Below are 20,105 nucleotides of genomic sequence, written 5' to 3' on the forward strand. Positions count from 1 at the left end.
ATACACAGTGATTCAACAAATTAGAAGCATCATGCCCGAATGGAGCATGCGTACCCAATTCGCGACGTTCTTCGCTCGTAAATGCTCTCTGCCGTTGGCTCGTCGCCTTCGCTAATAATGTGTCAAGCATCAGAATTGGCGAGCATTTGCTCTTACGAACAATCCCAAAGCGTAAGAGCTTTTTTGGGGAATGCGGGCCCTTATATTCACATTTGTCGTGAAGCCCACGTCCCGTAAAGATTCATGGCCGATCGAACAGATGATCAGGTGTCTTGCCCGGCGCACCAGTCAATGCAACAGCGTATGACAACAAGACATCGATTATGTTGGCGACGGATATTCTACTCTCAGCACAGCACGTACCTGAAGCCATATTTATAAACATTGTTATATTCCGTTCTCTTTGTCCTTCGTAAATAATTGAACCCCTCCTCCCCTCCCCCGCCCCTCTTCCGTTATCATCAGGATCGACCACACGGTGTCGGTGCGACGAATGGTGAAACAATAAAATAATAATCAAAGAAAAAGAACCATAGCAAAACACGACCGGAGTTTGTTTGGCTGAGGGAAAGGCGTTCAGCCACTCGTATATTATGACAGCAAGGCTATATCACGCAGCGGCACCGGCCATCAACATTAATCGAGGCCCCGTCGCTTCGATGGCAAACCGGACAAATGAGACCATTCGGGCTCGGTCATTTGCAGCGCGTTTGTGCGGGCTGTTCTCGCAGCGCACGATACGGCGACCGGCGCGGCGCAATTTGCATCGAACAGCTATTAACGCCGCTATTCGGGTCAACGCTGCCAGTTCGGCGTCGCCTCATACATTTCTGGCCTCGGATCGACTTGCTGTTTACGGCCTGCTTGGTGAGCGACTCCTGGAGAAACACCACGGTTCATGAGAAGTGCAACATTTACGCACGCTTCGTCTTCTAAAAAGAGTCATTTTGTGTATCGAGGTGCGTAGACACCTGGCCGTCGTAGCCGCGACCTTAGCGATGCCCTTTGGAAAACCAAGGAGCGGAATTAACCGCACAAATCCCAACGTATCATGACGATACGCTCAGTTTGGTACCTCCATATGCTTGTATAAGCGCGGGAATCTTTACGCCATAGCTGTTGTTGGCACGCTGAAGCGAAATGTATAGGTGTGGATAATACAGAAAACCTGTCCCTTTGTTCATTCGTTCGTGTTTATTTATTTATTTATTTATTTATTTATTTATTTATTTATTTATTTATTTATTTATTTATTTATTTATACCTGAAATGACAGTTACTCACTTGTTAGCCTGCCTGTCTGTTTGTTTGTTTGTTTTTGTGCTAATGTGCGCTGTCGAAAATTCGGGTATTTCTTGTGATCGCGATCATACATTGTGTACACATCTTAACAACGCTGTGAAAGTGCTCACCTATGTAAATACTCATCACATGTGCAATAAAAAGCTCTATCTTGTGCGGACGCCGTTGGCTCTGGTTGTAGACGTTGTTTTCCGTCTTTTTTGACTCAATGATACAGGTTTGCTTGATGCTTAAGCATGTATGAGAATTTTTCTATGTCTCTTTCCTATTTCTTGCTTTTTCGCGTTCGGGCAACCGCTTCCTATAAAACCCGGAGAAGAACTGCTACGTGTATCAGCTGGGTGCAACTATATATGCATGGTGATAGAGAACAGTGAAACAGGAGTTATATACGCTAAGATAACATTGTATTGCTTCTTTTAATGCACGGCTAATGTTATCTGGGACAAATAGTATTCAGGACGAGCCCTAGTATAACATAGTCTAATTGAGTAGAATTCGGACTTTGCCACAAATCCGACCCGCCGCGGTTGCTCAGTGGGTGTGGTGTTGGGCTGCTAAGCACGTGGTCGCGGTATCGAATCCCGGCCAGGGCAGCCGCATTTAGATGGGGGCGAAAACATCCGTGTACTTAGATTTAGGTGCACGTTAAAAAAACCCCAGGTGGTCAAAATTTCCGGAGTCGCCCACTACGGCGTGCCTCATAATCACATAGTGGTTTTGGCACGTAAAACCCGCTAATTTAATTTTTTAATCACAAATCCGTACGGTTACTTACTACTGTAGGCTTCCTTTGCTTGCGCATTGGTGTTTTTGTTGAGCCCTGCAGCAGATGCCAAAAAAGGAAAACAGAAAAACGCGATAACAGAGATGAGCACTGAACACCTTTATGAAGAACACACACAAACACACACGCGCATACACACAAGCCCCTGCGCGTGCCAAGATGGAAACGTCGTTCCCCACAAATGCGCAGAGGGGATACATTCAACAAATGTTTGTTTGTTTGTTTGTTTGTTTGTTTGTTTGTGTCGCTGTTCTCGAAGATACAAATTCAAACTTAAATCCCTTGAGCATTCAAACGGCAGGTCGCCAGAGTTCACTGACTAATTTTTCTTAACTCAGTTACTGCGACGAGTGTTCCAATTTGTGATCGCTTTCTGCACATCATCTGCATCCACTTGTTTATGTGCATTCATAGCGAATAAAATATTCGGGTTAAACCAGTTGATGCCCAGTGGCGTAGCTCGGTCGTCTGGCACCCGGGGCCCATATGTCTTCTGTCATCCACCCCACTCCCCCCCCCCCCCCCCCGGTGTAGTCAGGAAGGCGAGGATGTCGAAAATTTCCGGGGAGTGGGGAGATGATTTTTCAGCACCAGCACAGCCGCCTTGAATCTCCCTAACCCCCTTCCGCTTTCGTTCCGAGAGATCGCTAATGCAGCAGGTATACAGGCTGTTTTATTTTCTGTACTAAATAACACAGGATGCTGCATTGATAACTTGTGATAAGTGCAACTGCACATCTGCTGTCAGACTGTAAGGCTTGGCAGCCAATATAGATAAAGTTTCAATTAGCGTGCAGTATTTACGCCCTGCAGTATTTTGCCTGTGGCCAGCCCTGAACCCAAACGAAAATTAAATAGCGTGTTAGTGACGCTGATCTCCCCACCCTATCAGAAAACGCCACCTGCTTCCTTGCTGCGCCGGCGGCAATGCTATGACAATTACGAGTTCTCTTCATTCTGATCCATAAAGCCTTTCTATATTTGCTGCTATTGGCAAACGCGATCGTCGAGCTGCGGTGCCGCCACAAGATTGGAAACGGAATAGAGCACGCTCCTGGGCGTCAATTCCTGGCGTCACTATGCAAAAAACGAGAAGGTCGCGATGAAGCCCGTGCCAGCGAAAGCTTGCGCTACTGTCGGTCTGCACTCGCATTGAGGAGGGTAGAAATATCGACGTCACTGGTGCATCATTTCATACATCTTTCGGTACTTCCATACTGGGCCGCCCTCAGTACCAAAGTACTGCAGGCTCTAGCACCCAAGACGATCTTGTTTAGAGAAGAAGCTTTTGTTGAGTTAATAATATAAGTTTGGGTCCTGTTGGAATCTCAGCGCTGACACCCGTTGTTGCACCTGGGTCGCAAGCCCCAAGGGTAGCGTTGGCCTGGCGGCCTGGGGCACAACTAGAAGCATCCGAAGGTCCCGGCAAAGCATGAGTCGACAGGTAACAGAACAACTTGTTTATTCTAGCATCGCAAAAGAGCGGGCGGTCAGGTCGACCGAAGTGGAGAGACGGGAGAGCACGTAACTCAACTGAAGAAATCGGAGCCTCTCTCGGCGTCCGGGAGCAGCTGCTCTTATACTCTCGGAGTCGAGGGGAAGAAGGAACGCCTCGTCAGAGGCGCACGTGATGCGCGGCACGGACAGGCTGAGAGACACGTTGGGACGAGTGTAGTGACGCATCCGCCGGGCCGGCGCCGATCAGACCTCCTCGCTTCCCACTTGGGGAGCTCCTCTCCCCGGCTGCCGCGCTTTGACAAGCGTGGGCACCAACATGCACACACGCACACTTGAAGACACGTGGCATTGAAACATGCCTGGACGCGCTTAGCGGGGAGGCGTATCGGCGGCGCTGAACGGGCCAAAATGTCCGCCGCTTTGAACGAAGCCCCGGCGTCCGTTGCATCCGCGCCGGCTATACCGCGCGTTGTAGGCGAAACGTAACAGTCCCCATTCCCGTGCAATATTTCCTCTATAATTTCTAATTAACCAGTTATTTTTAATATATCCTTGTTAATTATCTGCTATATTTTGCATGATAACACGTTACTAATGGTCACAAATACATATAACCTGATAGAACATCGGGAGATATCCTCACAAAATTCACCTTTTAGTAAAATTCCGTGTAGCTGAAACCGGACACTGTATTTGTGACATGAAGTCACCCAACAACAACAACAACAACAACAACATCAGGAGGAGGAGGAGGATGAGGAGGAGGAGGAAAAGGAGGAAGGAAGGAAGGAAGGAAGGAAGGAAAAGTAGGGAGGTCAACCAGACGCACGTCCGGTTTGCTACTCTACACAGGGGAAGGGGTTTAAGGGAAGAAAGGAGGAGGAAGTAAGAAGGTACTATCAGTGTGAATGCGTGCGGTTGTCCATAACCTCACGTCTATAATTGGTCACTGAGGCCAGTCGATTCCATGAAACGTGGCAGTGCCCGCGTCGCTTTGTAAGCCTGCGACGCGTGGGGCCATGGTCCGAGAATCTTAGTCTTTGAAAATGATCTGTTATCTAATCGGTTTAACACCCTCCGAACAAGGTCGCGTTCGATCTCATAGAGATTACAAAAACGCAATAAGTGCTCGATCATCTCTTCACATTTGCACGAGTCACAAATCGGTGTGTCGGTCAATGGAATAAGGAATGAGTAGGCTTTCGTAAAAGCCACCCTTAACCAGAGGTGGCACAGTAAAGTTTCATCACGACGGGAGAAGTTCGATGAAATCTGCAGCTTCAATGTAGGATCCAGCCGGTGAAGACGGCAGTTGGGGAAAATTGGGGTGTTCCACAAAGTTTCAGTCTTGGTTTGAGCAGGTAAACGACCCTTCGCAGCGTCTGTCCTTGATAAGGATATACGAAGTGTCAGGGTTTCTTTATGGATTATGGCGGCATAATCAGCAAGGTCATTTCCGACGATGCCACAGTGCCCCGCAAGCCATTGGAAGGTGACGTCATGTCCGTTTATGAGGGCTTGATGGAGAACCTTTCGGGTGTCAGTTGTTCATGGGTCTTGCGTCGTAAGGCTTACTGCAGACTCTGAAGGCCTGCCTGCCTTGGAGTCTCAAAAAACGACGCACTTTCAAGGTTTGGCTTGTGCGATGTATAATTAACAGCGACACGTAGAGCGTCAAAGTCTGTTGCTGTCGAGGTTGTTATATGGGACATTTTGAACGTAATTGTGGCTTGTATATGGCGGGGATGATAACAGCGCCCGTGGAGCTGGTGGCTGAGACGGATCCATCGGTGTTCGTTCTTTGTTAATATGTCTCGTTCAGTGAACTAGCGTAGAGCCACTGTTGATCGGCGGGTCTTCTTCGTAATTTCCGGAATCATGAGGTGTACTTGTGGCTGTCGTAGGCACCAGAGGGGTACACAGTAATCTTGCTGCTGGTGTAAAGCCCGGCAGAAGGTAGCATTGATGTGTCGCAACAAGCTTGGAAAATGATGTGGCTCGAGGTCTTTGGCCTGCAAAACAGAAAGTGACTGGGTACGCGACACAGATGTTTAATGTGTGCTCTAAGGCTGTCAATTGTTATATATGTTGGAACCAAGTACAATCTCAAGCAATCACGATTGTTGCATGAGTCGAGGCGCATCGTGGTAGTTCAAGACATGTCAGCAGAGCCTGACCTTGCGAACTTTCGAGGGTACGAATGTTTGTTTTACATGTGTTCACCAAAACCGGCAAGCTGTACTGTAAAACTCCCAGAAACAGTACTCTGTACAGCTGCACCATAGACCGTACAGACGTGCCCCAGGTTTTTCCGCACAGCAACCTCATTACATGTACAATAGAAATTAGTCTCCGCTTAAGGTAGGTGCACTGGGAGCTCCATGAAAGCGGTTTGTCAATAATCACACCTAAGAAGCGGTGCTACTTCTGGTTTTTGATACCCTGGTCATTGAGAGGAACATGGTACACAGCCATGGGTTTGCGCGTAAACGCGATTAAGGCGCATCTTTTGATGGACACAATAAGGTCTTGTTTGCGGAGATACGAACGAGTTCTGGTGGCTGCCCGCTGAATTCTTGCGCGCACTTGAAGACGAGTCATCGCAGAAGACCAATGACAAATATCATTATCGTACACTGGTAGGTGAATTGTCTTTGCTAATATTTCAGCAAGGCCAACCATAGTTAGCTTAAAGAGAAATAGGGCTCAATACCCGCACTATGGGACGCCACCGTGACGACAACAAAATGACAAGGAGACGGTTAGATATGTCTAGGAGACAGTGTTTTTATTCAACACCGCGAAACTGATACAAAACTAATACATATATACGATATAAAACTGATAATAGGAACACTGTATGCATACTGACGACACACTAACCACGGTGGGACATGAGCGCACCGCACATGGAACTTTCTGCTAAGGCGCGTAGTTTAGCGACCACTTAGTGAATTAATTTTTAGCCCGCACATTCGTGCAATTATTGCGTACACTCTAAAAACAAAGAGAGTGCCGGGCACTCTCTTTGATGGAGTAGCGGCTTGTCCCATATTTCACTCTCTTTTCGAGAGTAGATCGACCCTCTTTGAGAGAGAGTAGGTCAACTCCTGTTGACAGAGTTTTGTTACTCCACCGCAAGGGATTGCTAGTACTCTTCCGCAGAGTGACAATACTCTTCCCACAGGGAGTGCTAGTACTCTTCCGTAGAGTGCTAATACTCTCCACCACAGGGGTAATGGCACTCCACACCAGAACGAATACTTCTACTCCCTCAAACAGAGTGCTAGTACTCTTCCCAATACCCTCTTAGCGAAGTCCTGGCCACGCATGCAGGCAGGAAATCAGATCAAATTATGGCCGCTGATATACCGTTCCCTAGGCGGCTCCTCAGAGTCAGTGGGCTCAATTCCAAGCGGCCTTCAGAATAGGCGTGAGCAAAGTTATGCAGGATTTTAAAGTCATTTTTCTTGGCTATTTGCTGCCTACCATGAGGCGTGACTGCTCTGAATCGGCCTATGCGTATGCGTCCCGAACGCCACTGTGGAGAAAAAGAAAGCTAATTAAACACTTAATCCGCAATTATCTTCGCAAATTTCACAATCAGGAGTCATATAATCTAATTAGAACACAATAGTCAAGGGAATCACATACTTATGAAGAACCACATTGCTCTATACATCACGTGGATTCGAACCCGCGTACACTCGCATCTATACAATTCAAAGCACACATCCTAACCATCACACCACAGAGCCACCACGCCCAGTCGTGTTCTTTTAGAAGTTATGTATATAACAAATGTATTTGAGGAATCGGCTGCGGTGGGTGGAGTTTCTCTGCAGTGTGCTGTGCTGTTGTGTACTGGAATACGTTTGCGTTTGCATCATTTCCATTCCTTGCTACGACTAACGAAGGAATACAACGTAGACGACAACGTGAGAACTATTCACGGCTTGTCGTCACCCCAGAAAAATAACAAATGTGCCGTTCAGCTCACGATCGAGTGCTTTTCCAGTCCACGCATTATATGTTCTCCGAAAATACGCGGATACAAAGTATCGTGCCAACCATCCACGTATGTGAATTTAATTCGCGCGTGTACTGGTGAGCATTTCTGTTTATTTTTTTCCGCCAGTTCCATTCGTATGTGGTGAACTGCGACGCCAGTACCAGGCATTTCGACGTGCCTCACGCTGCCGTGTATAGGCGTTCTTTTCAAGTGCATTAGTTTAGAGTTTGGTTCAGTTCGCTGTGAGCTGTTGTCCTGCATTAGCAGCGGATCGTTAGCGTTTTGAAGAGCATGCATTCCAGCATTTGGAGACTGCTTATGCCGATAGCCGCGTCACATGCATTGCCACGCATGTTTAAATGACTAATGTGTCCACTTGTTACGCGTGCACTGCTCGTATCCTGTGGCAGTGCTCGTTCTAAAAGCTTCGAAGACCATCTACACTCATACGTGTGTTCAATATATATGCACAGGATGGACTTGCCGGCTAGTTGGTTGAGCATTTTAGAAGAAACAGCGCAACACAAGGACGACGCAAAAACATGGACCACACCACGAAGCGCTGGTGTGGTTGATGCTTTTTTTCGTCCTGGTGTTTGCGCTGTTTCTTCTTCCACGATACACGCACACCACAGGTACGCTAAAGTTAAGAGCATAGGGTGTTAACTTTATTTTCCCCGTTTCCTCTCAGTGTCAATGGCACAATGCGTTGCCCGGAATTGCGCACGCTTACCCCAATATTCAGAAATGCATCATAACTTGAAGCCCATGCTTGACTTGATCTAAATGACGCAAGTCGTGAACGCACCAAAAGAAAGGCAGTGAGCGGGTGGGGGACGTTCGCACCAGGCGTCGTTTATATAAAGTCAAGCATGAGCTTTGTATTAAGATACGTTTCTGAATACGGGGGTTAGTCATCTACTTCTCACAGAAAATGTCGAAGAAACGCCCACCAAAACCAGGCACATTCGTAAACTTAACCAGGCAATACGAAGCTCCTTAGAAAAAGAGTGGTATTAAAAGCTTTCAGTATTTTTCTTTACTCCAAAATGGTTGCGCTCTCGTGGCTTCAATGCCCAGAGACAGTGCAGCGTTAGCTAAAAAGCATGAATTTCCGAACTCCATGCCAAAATAAGCATGTAAAATTATTTAGGTGCTAGAATCCGGGGTTTGTAGCGATCCTTGAAAACCCTTTATTTCTAAAATGCCATTTTCAAGGCATTGAAAACCCTGGAATTTTTAGAAGTACTGGAAAGTCCTTAAATTTGTACACTTGGCTAGACTTAGCAGACATTGCCAAGCGTTTTTTTTTCCCTTCTGTGACACTCTCACAGACAGAGAACTGTCTGTGGAGGTAATAGAAGGAAAGCGACATCCTTAAAGTTGAAATTACAAAGGAGCTGCAGATACCAGTTTTAGACACATGGAACCGGCGACAAATGTACTTGGAGGAGCAGAAGCCGGAAGCTCAACAGTTGAGGCATTCAAAGAAAAGCCGTGATGAGTAAATCGAAAGCTACAGACACAATAAAAGGAAATTACAAATGACTATTGCTTATTTGATGGTGAAAAGCTGAGGCAACAGATGACATCACATACACTGTCAAGCCAAACAGTATTCAAAAACTGCAAATGTTGCAGGTCCAAGTAGTTATTTGTGCTATTGCAGAAAAACTTTTGAGCGCTTTCTTGAAATGCTTCCTTGAGTGGGTTTAGTGATGGGCGGTGAAAGGCAAACTAGCAGTCCTTCAAATGTTTCAAATCAGTGAAATGCGATTTGTTTTGTTTTCTTTTGTTTGCATTAAAGTTAACGTTGTTGAACAAGTTATTGCCTGACCAAACTACTAAAAAAATCGCACGAGGTCCTTGAAGTTACTGTGTCGGGGCCTCGAAAGTTCTTGAAAACCATTGAATTTTTTCTTCAATATTGCTACGAACCCAATAGAACAACTGTCATGGAGTAAAAACCTTGGCTGAACAGTGGCTTATACGAAGAGCACAGGAAGACTAGAAATGCAGTAGTAGGCACGGAGAGCCCTGAAAAAAATGTGCATCTGCTCGTCTGCCTTATGTTTCTGCATCGACTGTCACGTTTTGATAGAAGTGTACTTCCTGTTCTACTCCAATAAACGCAACATTACCAACTCCAGTGTGGGGCAGTCCTTCAGCCAGTGCAGAACTCTTTCTGTACATCCCTGTCAGCTCTGTCATTTTTCCAGCATTGTAGTACAAGATTTGTTAAACTGGTTCCGCAGAATATGAGCAGTATACTCTTAAATTAGCTGTTTATTTGTATGCACGAGTTCAGGTCCTCAGTTTGGTTGCATGACAAATTGCCATACCTAAATAGATACAAGAAACAATTTTATTAGAGTAATAAAATCCAAACAGTAATAATCACATTAATATAATGACATACATTTCTTTTGGTACGTATACAGCCCATGTCTTGCCACTGTATAATTTCAACTATACATCGCAAGTACTGTGTCCTGACCACTATTATTCACATGTGTAAAACCATCACAGCAATTCTTCAACAAATATCACAATGATTAGTGACATACACTTTGTAACTGCTTTACATGAGCATAATGTATACAAATAGTCCCTGTGTACCTACACATGACTAGTGCCACCCGAGTACTATTACTCACAGGTGTAAAACCAACAAAGCAGTTCTTTAAAAATATCACAGCGCTTAGTGACGTACATGCTGTAACTCCCTTGTAAAAGCTTAATACAAACACGTGAGCACACAGAAAGCTAGCAGTGGGCCTACATGGAAATGCCACTACCTCAATACTAATTCACAAGTGTAAAACCAACCAAGCAGTTCTTTAAAGAATATCACAACGCTTAGTGACATACATTTTGTAACTAGCTTATATAAGCTTTATACAAACATGAGAACATACACAAAGCTATCGGTGCACCTACATAGAAGTAAGGCCATCTGAACACTATTATTTGCAAGTGTAAGCTCAACAGTACAGTTCGTTATAGTGACGCACATTTTGTAACTGCCTTATACAAGCTTAGTGCAAGCACAAGAATGCGGAAAAAAATTAAAAACTTGCTCTATGAATACACAAACAGATCAACACAAATGGTAAACACCGCTTTGAAGACACGTGACTGTGACAAAGTGCAGGGCTGTGCCGGTTGAAACTGCCATCCACAAAAGTATTGAGCAATGCTTAAACCACACGCAATAAAGTGCTAAAAGACTGCGTCTCTAACGTACCTATTTTATTTCAAATTTCTTGAATATAGGGCTCTCTTGCAGATAAGGCATCTGATCCAACTGACCTGATTTTACACCTGCTAAATGCATACAATGCACTCAGATATAACTGGTAATAATAATTATAAAAGGCATTTAAAAACTTGATAGTATGATGAAGATGCATGACTAGAAAAGTTTGTCCCCCTCGTACGTGTTGAAAAGGTGCAAGTACGACACATGTTCTTTTTTTCCGCAATTTTTGCATTAATGGGTACCCGGGAACCTCGAACCCACAAGAAAAGCAGGTACTGCTGTGTTAATAGTGTTATGAATAATTATTTGTGAAAGCTTTTTACAGAAAAGTTGCAGTCTCGTTTCTGGAGGTTGAGCTGTATCATGCAAAATAACATGGAAAGTGACAGTATGGAGCATGACACTATGCCATAAGCATGCCATAAGCAAGCATGACACTATGCCATAATGTTCATTTCAGTTGACTCTCTTGCCCTACAAGTCACTGCTCACTGTGACCAGTGATGGAACAGCAGTGTCTGTGTGATTTTCATCACACTTCTGTCCTATGCCATCCTTACCAGAGTTGGCGGCACATAGATACCCAAATTTCAAAAGTGTTGCTTTCTCAGGTGGTTGTTTTTGATTTGCTCAATATCAGTTTGCACTTCAGCTGCATCAAACTTTTTTACCTCTTCAACAACATCAACAATCTTATGACACCTGTGTTGTCCTTCTGGTTGCCTACAAAGACCAGTTAATCTAGCAACAACACTGACAGTCTCTACTATCTTCTAATGGGGAAGAGGTGTGTCCCACCATATGTTCCACATTGTTGTCGCTATGTGGGCTGGCTGGGGAGGCAACAACTGTGAGGCAACAACTGTAATATGTTTGCATATCTTAAAGTGATGCTTGTACTGTGTTATAACATCTAACTTAGTCTTGCACTTGCTGCACAAGAACACTGGCTCACAGTCATGGTGAAAAGCTTTTGTATGTTGAGCAAATGAGTTGTATGCACTACAAAAAAAGTCACAGTGATAGCACACATGTTGCTCTACCAGGCCTGGTGCGGTTCCTTCTGACACTGCTGCTGATGCTGACACACCACTGCTTGCCTCGTACACTGTTGCAGCTGCAGTAGACATGGCCGTCTCTGTATCTATTGCTGCCGTGTCACCTGTCATGGTAACTTCAGGTGGTATCGGTCTCACTTCTGCAACAGAGATGTCGTTTGCCCCTTGAGGGCTCTCGTCATCAGGGCCAATAATTTCGCAGGCATTGTCTCCTGCATCAAAGAAACAATAAGAACAGCCTGAATTAATAAACATAGCTCTAAAAAGTACGGACATGAAAACTTAACCACAAGCTTTGCACATCAGTGACCAGGCTTAATGAATAATACTTGCAGGAGGAGTTACACAATTGTGTGTGTACATTACAGTTAAGCCTCATTAGAAGAGATACTCAAGAGGCACGGGAAACATGTGTCTCGAAACCAAAAATTTTAAAACACTGAGGAGCCAGACTAGATCACTTTATTATGCATCATCACTAAGGTATGTTTAGATATATCTGAAGGAATAATTGCTCAGTGTGGCTTAAGGGGCCCCTAAACCACTTCTTGACATCTTTTGAACATTTCAAGTAAACACGTGCATCAAAATCAGAATGCCGCCACAATTGACGATGCCAAACGCCACAGTGCTATGCACTGTGGGAGCACCACAATATGAAGAAAACAACCCCGTGCACCTCTCTGGACCTATCCTGCACCCCCCAGTTTGTCCTGACATCACCAGGCTGTCTCTGATGATGGCACCAGTTTCAGGTGCTGTCGATTGGTCGAACGAAAGTGTACGACTGCCGGCAGGCCTGCAAGCAAATACACACTCCCTCTTCCTCGTCGTGTTGCTCGCGATGCCATTGTGGGCAGCCAATAGGGGCAAAGAACAGAAACGCCAACGGAAGGGTCTCCCTATGAGGCTCTTCAACTAGAGTCACCATACAGTTCCATTGTATTGGTGAGGTCATTAGCGCCACCCCTCGCAGGACGACGGGCCTGCACGGCAGCAACAGAGCTCGTTGGTGATGGCCTGTCCCGTAACATTTGGAGGTGTACTAGGTGAGGAAAAGATGATACTGTCTAGATGGCGTGTACCAGATGAAAGAGTAAAGTGAGCGGTGACTACCTACTTTTCGATAATCAAACACATGTAGCTCCACTATTAATGCACCGTTTCGAAAAATTCTCGTGGCTACGTGTTCGTTGCCTTAACATGTACAACTGCAACACCGCAACTAAATTTCAACCTCGGTGGTTTAGGGGCCCTTTAAAGAAGACATTCACAGCTTTTTAGTGACTGTAGATTGTGTTAGCTTCCTTCCTAACTTCTGGAAGTTAAACACTTCACTTTGCAAGCCTTGTTGCTCGCAGTACCTTTGAGGTGCTCTTAGACGCTTGTCAGCTTCAACTGCCGACACTTTCTGCCCTGCACTGTCCTCGTTGCCCTCCTTTTCTAGTTCATGCTTAAAGAGACATGCGCAATTGACTTGTGTGAGGATTGCGTGATCTTTACGCCCTTCGGAGCACACAAGGTGCATGAAGTGAACGTGTGTGGGTTGTGTCCCTTCGAAGTAGTGAATACTTAAAAAGTCGTTAGTAACAAAGGTGTCTCTTGTGTACAGTGTTGTTAACGTAACAAACATCGGAAAGCCAACCAAACCATTTTCAGATGTCTCTTACAACGAAGTGTACCTTGTAATGAGATTCTACTGCACTGAATATTTTTCATCTATGGATCATCTGCATGTACATATAGTCACAAAGACATGTGTGGAATGGCAAATCAGGAAAAGCTCGTACTCTTACTTTTTGTCCCTAACTAAGCAGCTGATAACAATGATAAAAAAGCAGGCAATGAGGTTAGCATGGAACATAATCCTTCAGCTCTAAACAGTTTTTTGGGCCCACATCATTCCCTCATATGACATAAGGAGACAACTTGATTGCAGTAATGGTTGCATGTGATCTGAGTTGATTGAAACAAACAATACGTAAGGTTGACCTGTATGTAATTTTATCAGAGTGCTTTTTACATGTCCTGCTGGCGATTCTGGCTGCACGATGTTTCTCATGCTTTTTTTTTGGCATGATTCCTTTCTTTTCCACTCCACTATTTTTTCTGGTTTTCTCCCCTTCCCCCTTGCGTAAAATAGCACACCTGAAGTATCAAATCTGTTGAATTATTGTGTGTATCAAACCTGTTAACATGCGGGCTTCTCTGTGGTCTGTATTGTATTTTTGCGCTGTACAAGTCAATTCAAGATGAAAGATGGAATGTCCCTGCCTTTAGTTTAATTGTATGTGTGTATATATATATATTATGTCTCTCTCATGTTTTGAACTATATGTACATTCAGGAGTGCCTGCATGCTCTTCTCCCCTGCTCCAGTGACGAAAAGGAGAGCCTTTTTATGTACCATAGTAAGACATTCACAGGTTTTTGCTGTGCCCATTACATCACTTATCACATGGATCTGTCACAATACAGATTAGCAGTGGCCCATAATACTAGCCCATCCCAACATAACTATAAATTTGCACATACCGACATGCTGTAAAACAGCTGTTGCAAAGCCGCTGGTGCTGGCAATTTCCGCAACACTGCAGTGGTACAGCCGAGTGCCACTTGTATAGTGACAAACGTATATGCATGTTAGCAACTCAGTAGTTGCTGATGGATTCATAAGCTTTACACTACACAATAAAGTAATCTAGACAACTTTGTTGGAACAAATACACATAATTAGGACACCATTTTAACACTAACACGATTAATTGCCCCCAATCTCTCACTCACTAAGGGATAATACTGCTGAAACACCGGTGGAGAGCTCAGATTAACATAGCCCATAAAGGACAAGCTTTCTTTGAGGAAAACAGCTATAACAGCGGTTAGTTTTCTTGATCATTGTATGTGCTAGCTTTGATTTAAATGTCATGCAGTACTATAAAATATGAAGTGCCGCATTTATAGCAGCAGAAGGCGTCGTCAGCCTCATGGTACAACTGATTTTTGCACTGTTTGTGTCAGTGAGCCGACAAATACAAAGAAAACCGAATTCACACATACATATACAGTGCCAAGTGCACTCCTCCTTCTGAAAACGCAGCCACCAGTTCCAATGCTGCTGAAAGGAAAGGTTATATAGAGTGCGAGACTGCATGGAACTACCACTTATGACTGTAAGTATATGATCTGCTGATTGGAGAGGTAGTCACATGCTATTTCTAGTCTCTTTTAGAAGCATTACTAAAGGATGAATTAAAATCGATTCATAAGTGAAGAATTTTACGCATCCACAGTTTGGTTAAATAACTTGTGAGAAAAAGACATGTTTACCTGGAATAGCAACCTTTTTTCCTGCTGCAAAACTTTCCTTCGAATTAATGAAATAACTTTGCAGCGTCATAATATATTGTGTTTCTCGCAACTACTTGCTGGCAGTGGCGAGTTACACTGTTTATATCCGACTCATTGGGCGACAATACTGCCAAACAAAAATGCTTCACGAACACAACACGTCCCTCGCAGAGAATAGCAACCATATATGCCTCTGTGAGACATGATCGCACCTTTGTGGTCAAAATGTACATTAGAACGACACCACCATCTCATTAAAAAAAAAGCCTCGGTACAAGGCAGCAGCCAACTGCATAATGTGAAATTGCAACTGATGTCCACTTACTGGTGGCCTGTGTTTGAGTCACTTCTGGCAGTTGACTGGGTGCTGAGAAATGCACGTCCTGGGTTGTCCCTACAAAACATACAGGGTTATGTCAAATGTTGAAAATATATATACACCGGCATTTCATAATTGCAAAACAAATGAGTAAACTAATAAACAACTGTAATGTAAACAGAGTACACATGATAAGATAGGCTGTCAACTGGTAATGCATTACGCGAAAAACCTAATGCATAGGAAAGACTATATGTATACACACGAAGCTTACACACAATTTAATTCGCTCTAGGTTTTTCCGTGCAGTATATTCAAATTATTATGTCTCGTGGTTAGAGCAAAATTAGTGTAAATTACGCACTAAATTATGTACCCTGGAAGACTTTTCTTCAATATGCACCTGTGCTCGCTTCGAATGAGTAGCGTTGTAAAATTTACGTACATGGCATTTAACATAATTGTTGAACACGGATTTCCTTTGCCCTGTGTCGTGTACAGTGAGCTACATATATCTGCCCCCCCCCCCCTTTTTTGTACTAGCCATACTGCGTGCCACTGCACCTATACGTATGTCAATAAACCTCATGACACAGACATAAAAAAGCGCCAATAACCCATGCCTGCAGGTTGTAGTGGGCCTAACCTAACCAAGCATCTGCATGTTGTAGTGCGCCTAATCTAACCAAGCATGGGCTGTTGCTTTTTATAGTAAACACAGGCACCGTGCTCATTGCAAGTATGTATCATGTCACTAAGCAAATATGCAATTTCATTGTACCACTATTTTTTTATCACATGGATGTACCTGTTCAGACGCAAGACAAAAAGCAGTCACTTCTCAGAACTACTTAGCTTTTCTAAAACACATTTCTAACTTTTCAATGACTCTTGCTGCTATGCGTTTGTCTCCAGAGAGCATACTTGATTTGACTTTCCAATCAGAGACATTACATAAATATACCATGTTAAGATGACTGCCTGGAGCACGTGAGAATTTTCATCTTGGTGTAACATACTGTATCTAGATTTTGTTGACATTTGGTCAAATGGTACACCCAATATACCCACATACTAGTTTTCTTGTCCAAATTGCATGCCAATGTATTTTGATTTTTTGGCATTGGCTCCTCTGCACTACGTGAAGTTGCGCTGCATTGGCTCTTTCCCATCCTCGTGTCCTTGCAGCTGCCTTCTTGCGTTATATAAAGCGGGTGCCTGAAAAATATCATATGCAAAAGTCCACACAAGGGCATGGTGCAAAACCACATCAAGACATTCAAGGCCATGGCAATAAACGAAAGTCTTAGCTCTTAGTCTTCCTAGTGAAATGCATGCAAAACATCCAAATGACTGCAACAGTCAACTGCTAAACTAACTTAAATTTTTAGATTTAAGCAAAAAACAAATAAGCTGCTGAAACTTTAAAAAAAAAAATGAAACCATGAGGCGAGCTTGCAAATAACCAACAGTTCATCCTTGTTTGTCACGAATGTTAGAATACTCCTGCTAATGAATAGAATATTGGTCATTTTCAGACGTCATAAGTCGGTCATGAGTCTGGTGTATCGCAAACACCACTTGTGACACATCCTAAGCACGTGCTCAGTGTGCCCCCCGCACCATCCGTGGTTGTGCCACTGCTGAAGCCATAATTTGAGGATTATAGCTGCAAACATGATGCTCAGTAGGGATGAAAATATTGTCCTTCAGTTCAATGGATATATGGATGTGCCTATAAAAAAGGGCAACAAGGCTTGTTATGGCAAGCTTACCCACATTTCAATACTAACAAGAAAGTTGACTGCGGCCTGCATCGAAGCTTACTAAAAGGCATGAACTTATTTTCATGTATGAGGTGCGCAATGGAGTTCATTTTTGACAGACCCGACTACTGCTGCAGTTTGAAATCTAGCATTTTAGATTCTTGAAGGCATGTATAAGTTGCAGTTAAACCGCAGTTATTAGTTTATTACACCAACCTATTGTTCTGTGTACGACAGACTGGTAACACGGAATTAAAGCAACATTTTATTTTTATATTTTATTTCTCTACTAAAAATATTCAAGCGATAAACACATTTTGATCTGCCATGCAATAGCAAAATGCACACATTACACTTGTAACCGCCAGAGGAAGGCTGATTTAGCTGTTCATATGACATAACTCTCACACACCAACTCATTTTAGCAAATGCACAGGCATGTCCAAAACACTAAGCGTATGCAAAGCGCCCCTGCAATTGTAATTCCACACAGCAGCCGTTATATTCGATGCCGATGCATAACTAGCTGCTCGACAATTCACTGAGTTCGTAGACATAAGCATTCTTTCAGTTTCGCACCATGCACGAAAACCGCAACAGGAGACAAAACCAGACCTATAATCACACCATTTCAATGCATGAGCAAAAACAGTTCAGTCTTCGGGATAAACACTGAGACCGATTTAGTGCGCGACGGCGACGAGAGACGGCTTCGAGCGACAAAACGGGCCGTCGCTTGAACAGATGGCTCGGTTCTGGAAATCTAGAAATCGTCGCTCGTCGCCCGGAAGTGCTATGAGCGACTAGCCAATAACGCGAAGCCGGAACTGGATGTACATCGCTCAAATACTACCGATTGTCGCGCGAAACGAGCAAATGATTCAATTTTTATACGTGCAAGGATAAGAACCTACTGCAAGACCTCCGGAAATATTTTATGCTACTTTTTATAGTAAAATACATCAACGTAAATTACTAAAGCACGCGTCACGCGTGATTGCAGGCCTCATGCCGGCAACACCGGGGAGGCGTCGCTCAATATCGTCGCTCGCACGGATACGACTTGTAGGCGACGAGCGAACGCGACAGCCATCTCCATCGCGTCGCTTGTGGCTGCCGCGCGCAAGATCGCTTATATGGGGTTTATTTTTTCACCATAAAACATGGATTCCTCATGCGTTTTCAGTAAGTTCAAGATAACGCGCCCAACTGACCTCTTGCAGCATGCAGCTGAATGCCTGCGGCAAAGTTTCCAACTAGCACTGGTGCTGCACGTAACTTCAGTGGTCGCAGATTCCCCCTGCGCGAGACACCGTCAAGCGCGCGGTTTATTTATAAAAAAAAGCATGCTGCCCGCAAAATGACGCCTTCTGTTATGTGATTCCTTAGTTCAACAGCGTTCCGTACACAGTAGACTGCCAAATTGAATAAATTCAAACACACAAAACGCACGCTAATCACGCTCCGCATAGGCTCGGAATCACAGGCTGGTGAGCGAACCATTTTAAGCGTCCTCTCGCCTGGCGTCTTATTGAACATACCATAATTCTGGCAGCGTTTGCGATCTTTAAAGCTCTTACGGACAACGACAAAGCGATAAAATCACATGCAGTTATCGCGACGACTGGCTTTTTCGATTGACATCGAGAGACACAGCGCGTATGCCTAGTCCTTTGTCAATCGCGTCGGCTAAGCGCAGCGACGACTTCCTGGCGATAGCATAACATATACGGAGAATGTGCACCTAAGTGAGAATTCACTTACCGTGGAGGATTTGTTGTTATATCCAAGGCATGACGAACGACTGTCGTGTTTTCGTGGCGACGCGAGATGGCTGCTGACATACGATCTCCCTTGGCTGGCCTTCGTTGCTCGGTGGACGGATCACCTTTCTCCGCTGCTGTGTTGTTCCGCGATCTTGAGCGCGCGCGCGCGCACGGTGGAGCAACTCCGAGGGAAAAAGTAGAGCGCTCACTACGCGTTCCTTTGAACTGCGGCGGCCTGTTCTCTTAGAAGCAAAGCGATGTGTTCTTTGCTCAGCGTGCATGAATGATACATTGCCATGTTCGGGGCCAGCCAGCTACAGTTGAAGCAGAAGATTACGCTGCGTTTTGTTCTCTATTTTTTTTACTTCTGATTTACGATGGAACAAGCATGTTAACTATATTGGAAATAAGGCAGCATCAGTTTTGGGATTCTTGCGGCGCAATTTTAGTCATTTACCGAGTAACTTGAAGACGCAGTTGTACTTCAGTCATGTACGCTCAATACTTGAATATGGATGTGTTTGTTGGGACCCACACACATCTGAGCTTATAAACAAATTAGAAAAAATCCAGAATAGGGCAGTTAGATTTGTTCTTGGTAATTATAGCCGGCAGCTTAGCATGACAGAAAGCAAACCTAAACTTAAATGGCAAGAGCTGAAGGATCGTAGAAGGCATATTAGATTAAAATTTTTCCACGATACTTATTATTCTAAAGCAGGCATAAACCGCGAGAAATATATCCAGGCACCACACTATATATCTAGGCGACTTGACCACTGTTTGAAGGTCAGGGAATTTTCTTGTAGGGGTGACGTCTTCCGTTGTTCTTTTTTTGTTAGAACTGTTCGAGATTGAAACAGTTTGCCATCGACCATTGTATATATTACAGAAAATGATGCTTTTTACCACGCGTTGAAATAATTTGTTGATGTATTCCTTCAAGTTTGTAACCTCCCTGCTGTAATGCCCTACGGGGCGATGCAGGTAACTAATAAATAAATAAATAAATATTGAAGCAAGA

The 20,105-nt window shown here is 44.2% G+C and overlaps 2 protein-coding genes across 2 annotated transcripts in view; both read right to left on the reverse strand.

Annotated features, from left to right (window-relative positions):
- LOC142578231 (uncharacterized) overlaps positions 1-20,105 on the reverse strand; it is a 42,803-nt gene that overhangs the window by 17,199 nt on the left and 5,499 nt on the right. Inside the window, exon 3 of the mRNA XM_075687633.1 lies at positions 2,081-2,125. Within this exon, the coding sequence (XP_075543748.1) occupies positions 2,081-2,125 (45 nt within the window). The remainder of the gene's footprint in view (positions 1-2,080; positions 2,126-20,105) is intronic.
- Positions 9,990-19,159, reverse strand: LOC142577648 (uncharacterized). The gene is made up of 4 exons (XM_075687125.1): positions 19,080-19,159; positions 16,625-16,767; positions 15,556-15,624; positions 9,990-12,091 (listed from the first exon to the last, which is right to left on the reverse strand). Exons 1-4 carry the CDS (start codon positions 19,157-19,159, stop codon positions 11,595-11,597), a joined length of 789 nt encoding a protein of 262 aa, XP_075543240.1. The 3' UTR covers positions 9,990-11,594.

The sequence above is a fragment of the Dermacentor variabilis genome, chromosome 4, assembly GCF_050947875.1.
Source record: "Dermacentor variabilis isolate Ectoservices chromosome 4, ASM5094787v1, whole genome shotgun sequence".
Classification (NCBI taxonomy): Eukaryota; Metazoa; Arthropoda; class Arachnida; order Ixodida; family Ixodidae; genus Dermacentor; species Dermacentor variabilis.

Bases quoted from the DNA above. Each gene is read 5' to 3' on its own strand.
- LOC142577648 (XM_075687125.1), bottom strand. From the start codon at position 19,159: ATGTCAGCAGCCATCTCGCGTCGCCACGAAAACACGACAGTCGTTCGT. The intron at 15,625-16,624 runs GTATGTGGGTAT...TATGTTTTGTAG, and splicing joins CAATTTGGACAAGAAAACTA to GGACAACCCAGGACGTGCAT. The intron at 12,092-15,555 runs GTAAGTGGACAT...TCTTTGATGCAG, and splicing joins GACTCAAACACAGGCCACCA to GAGACAATGCCTGCGAAATT.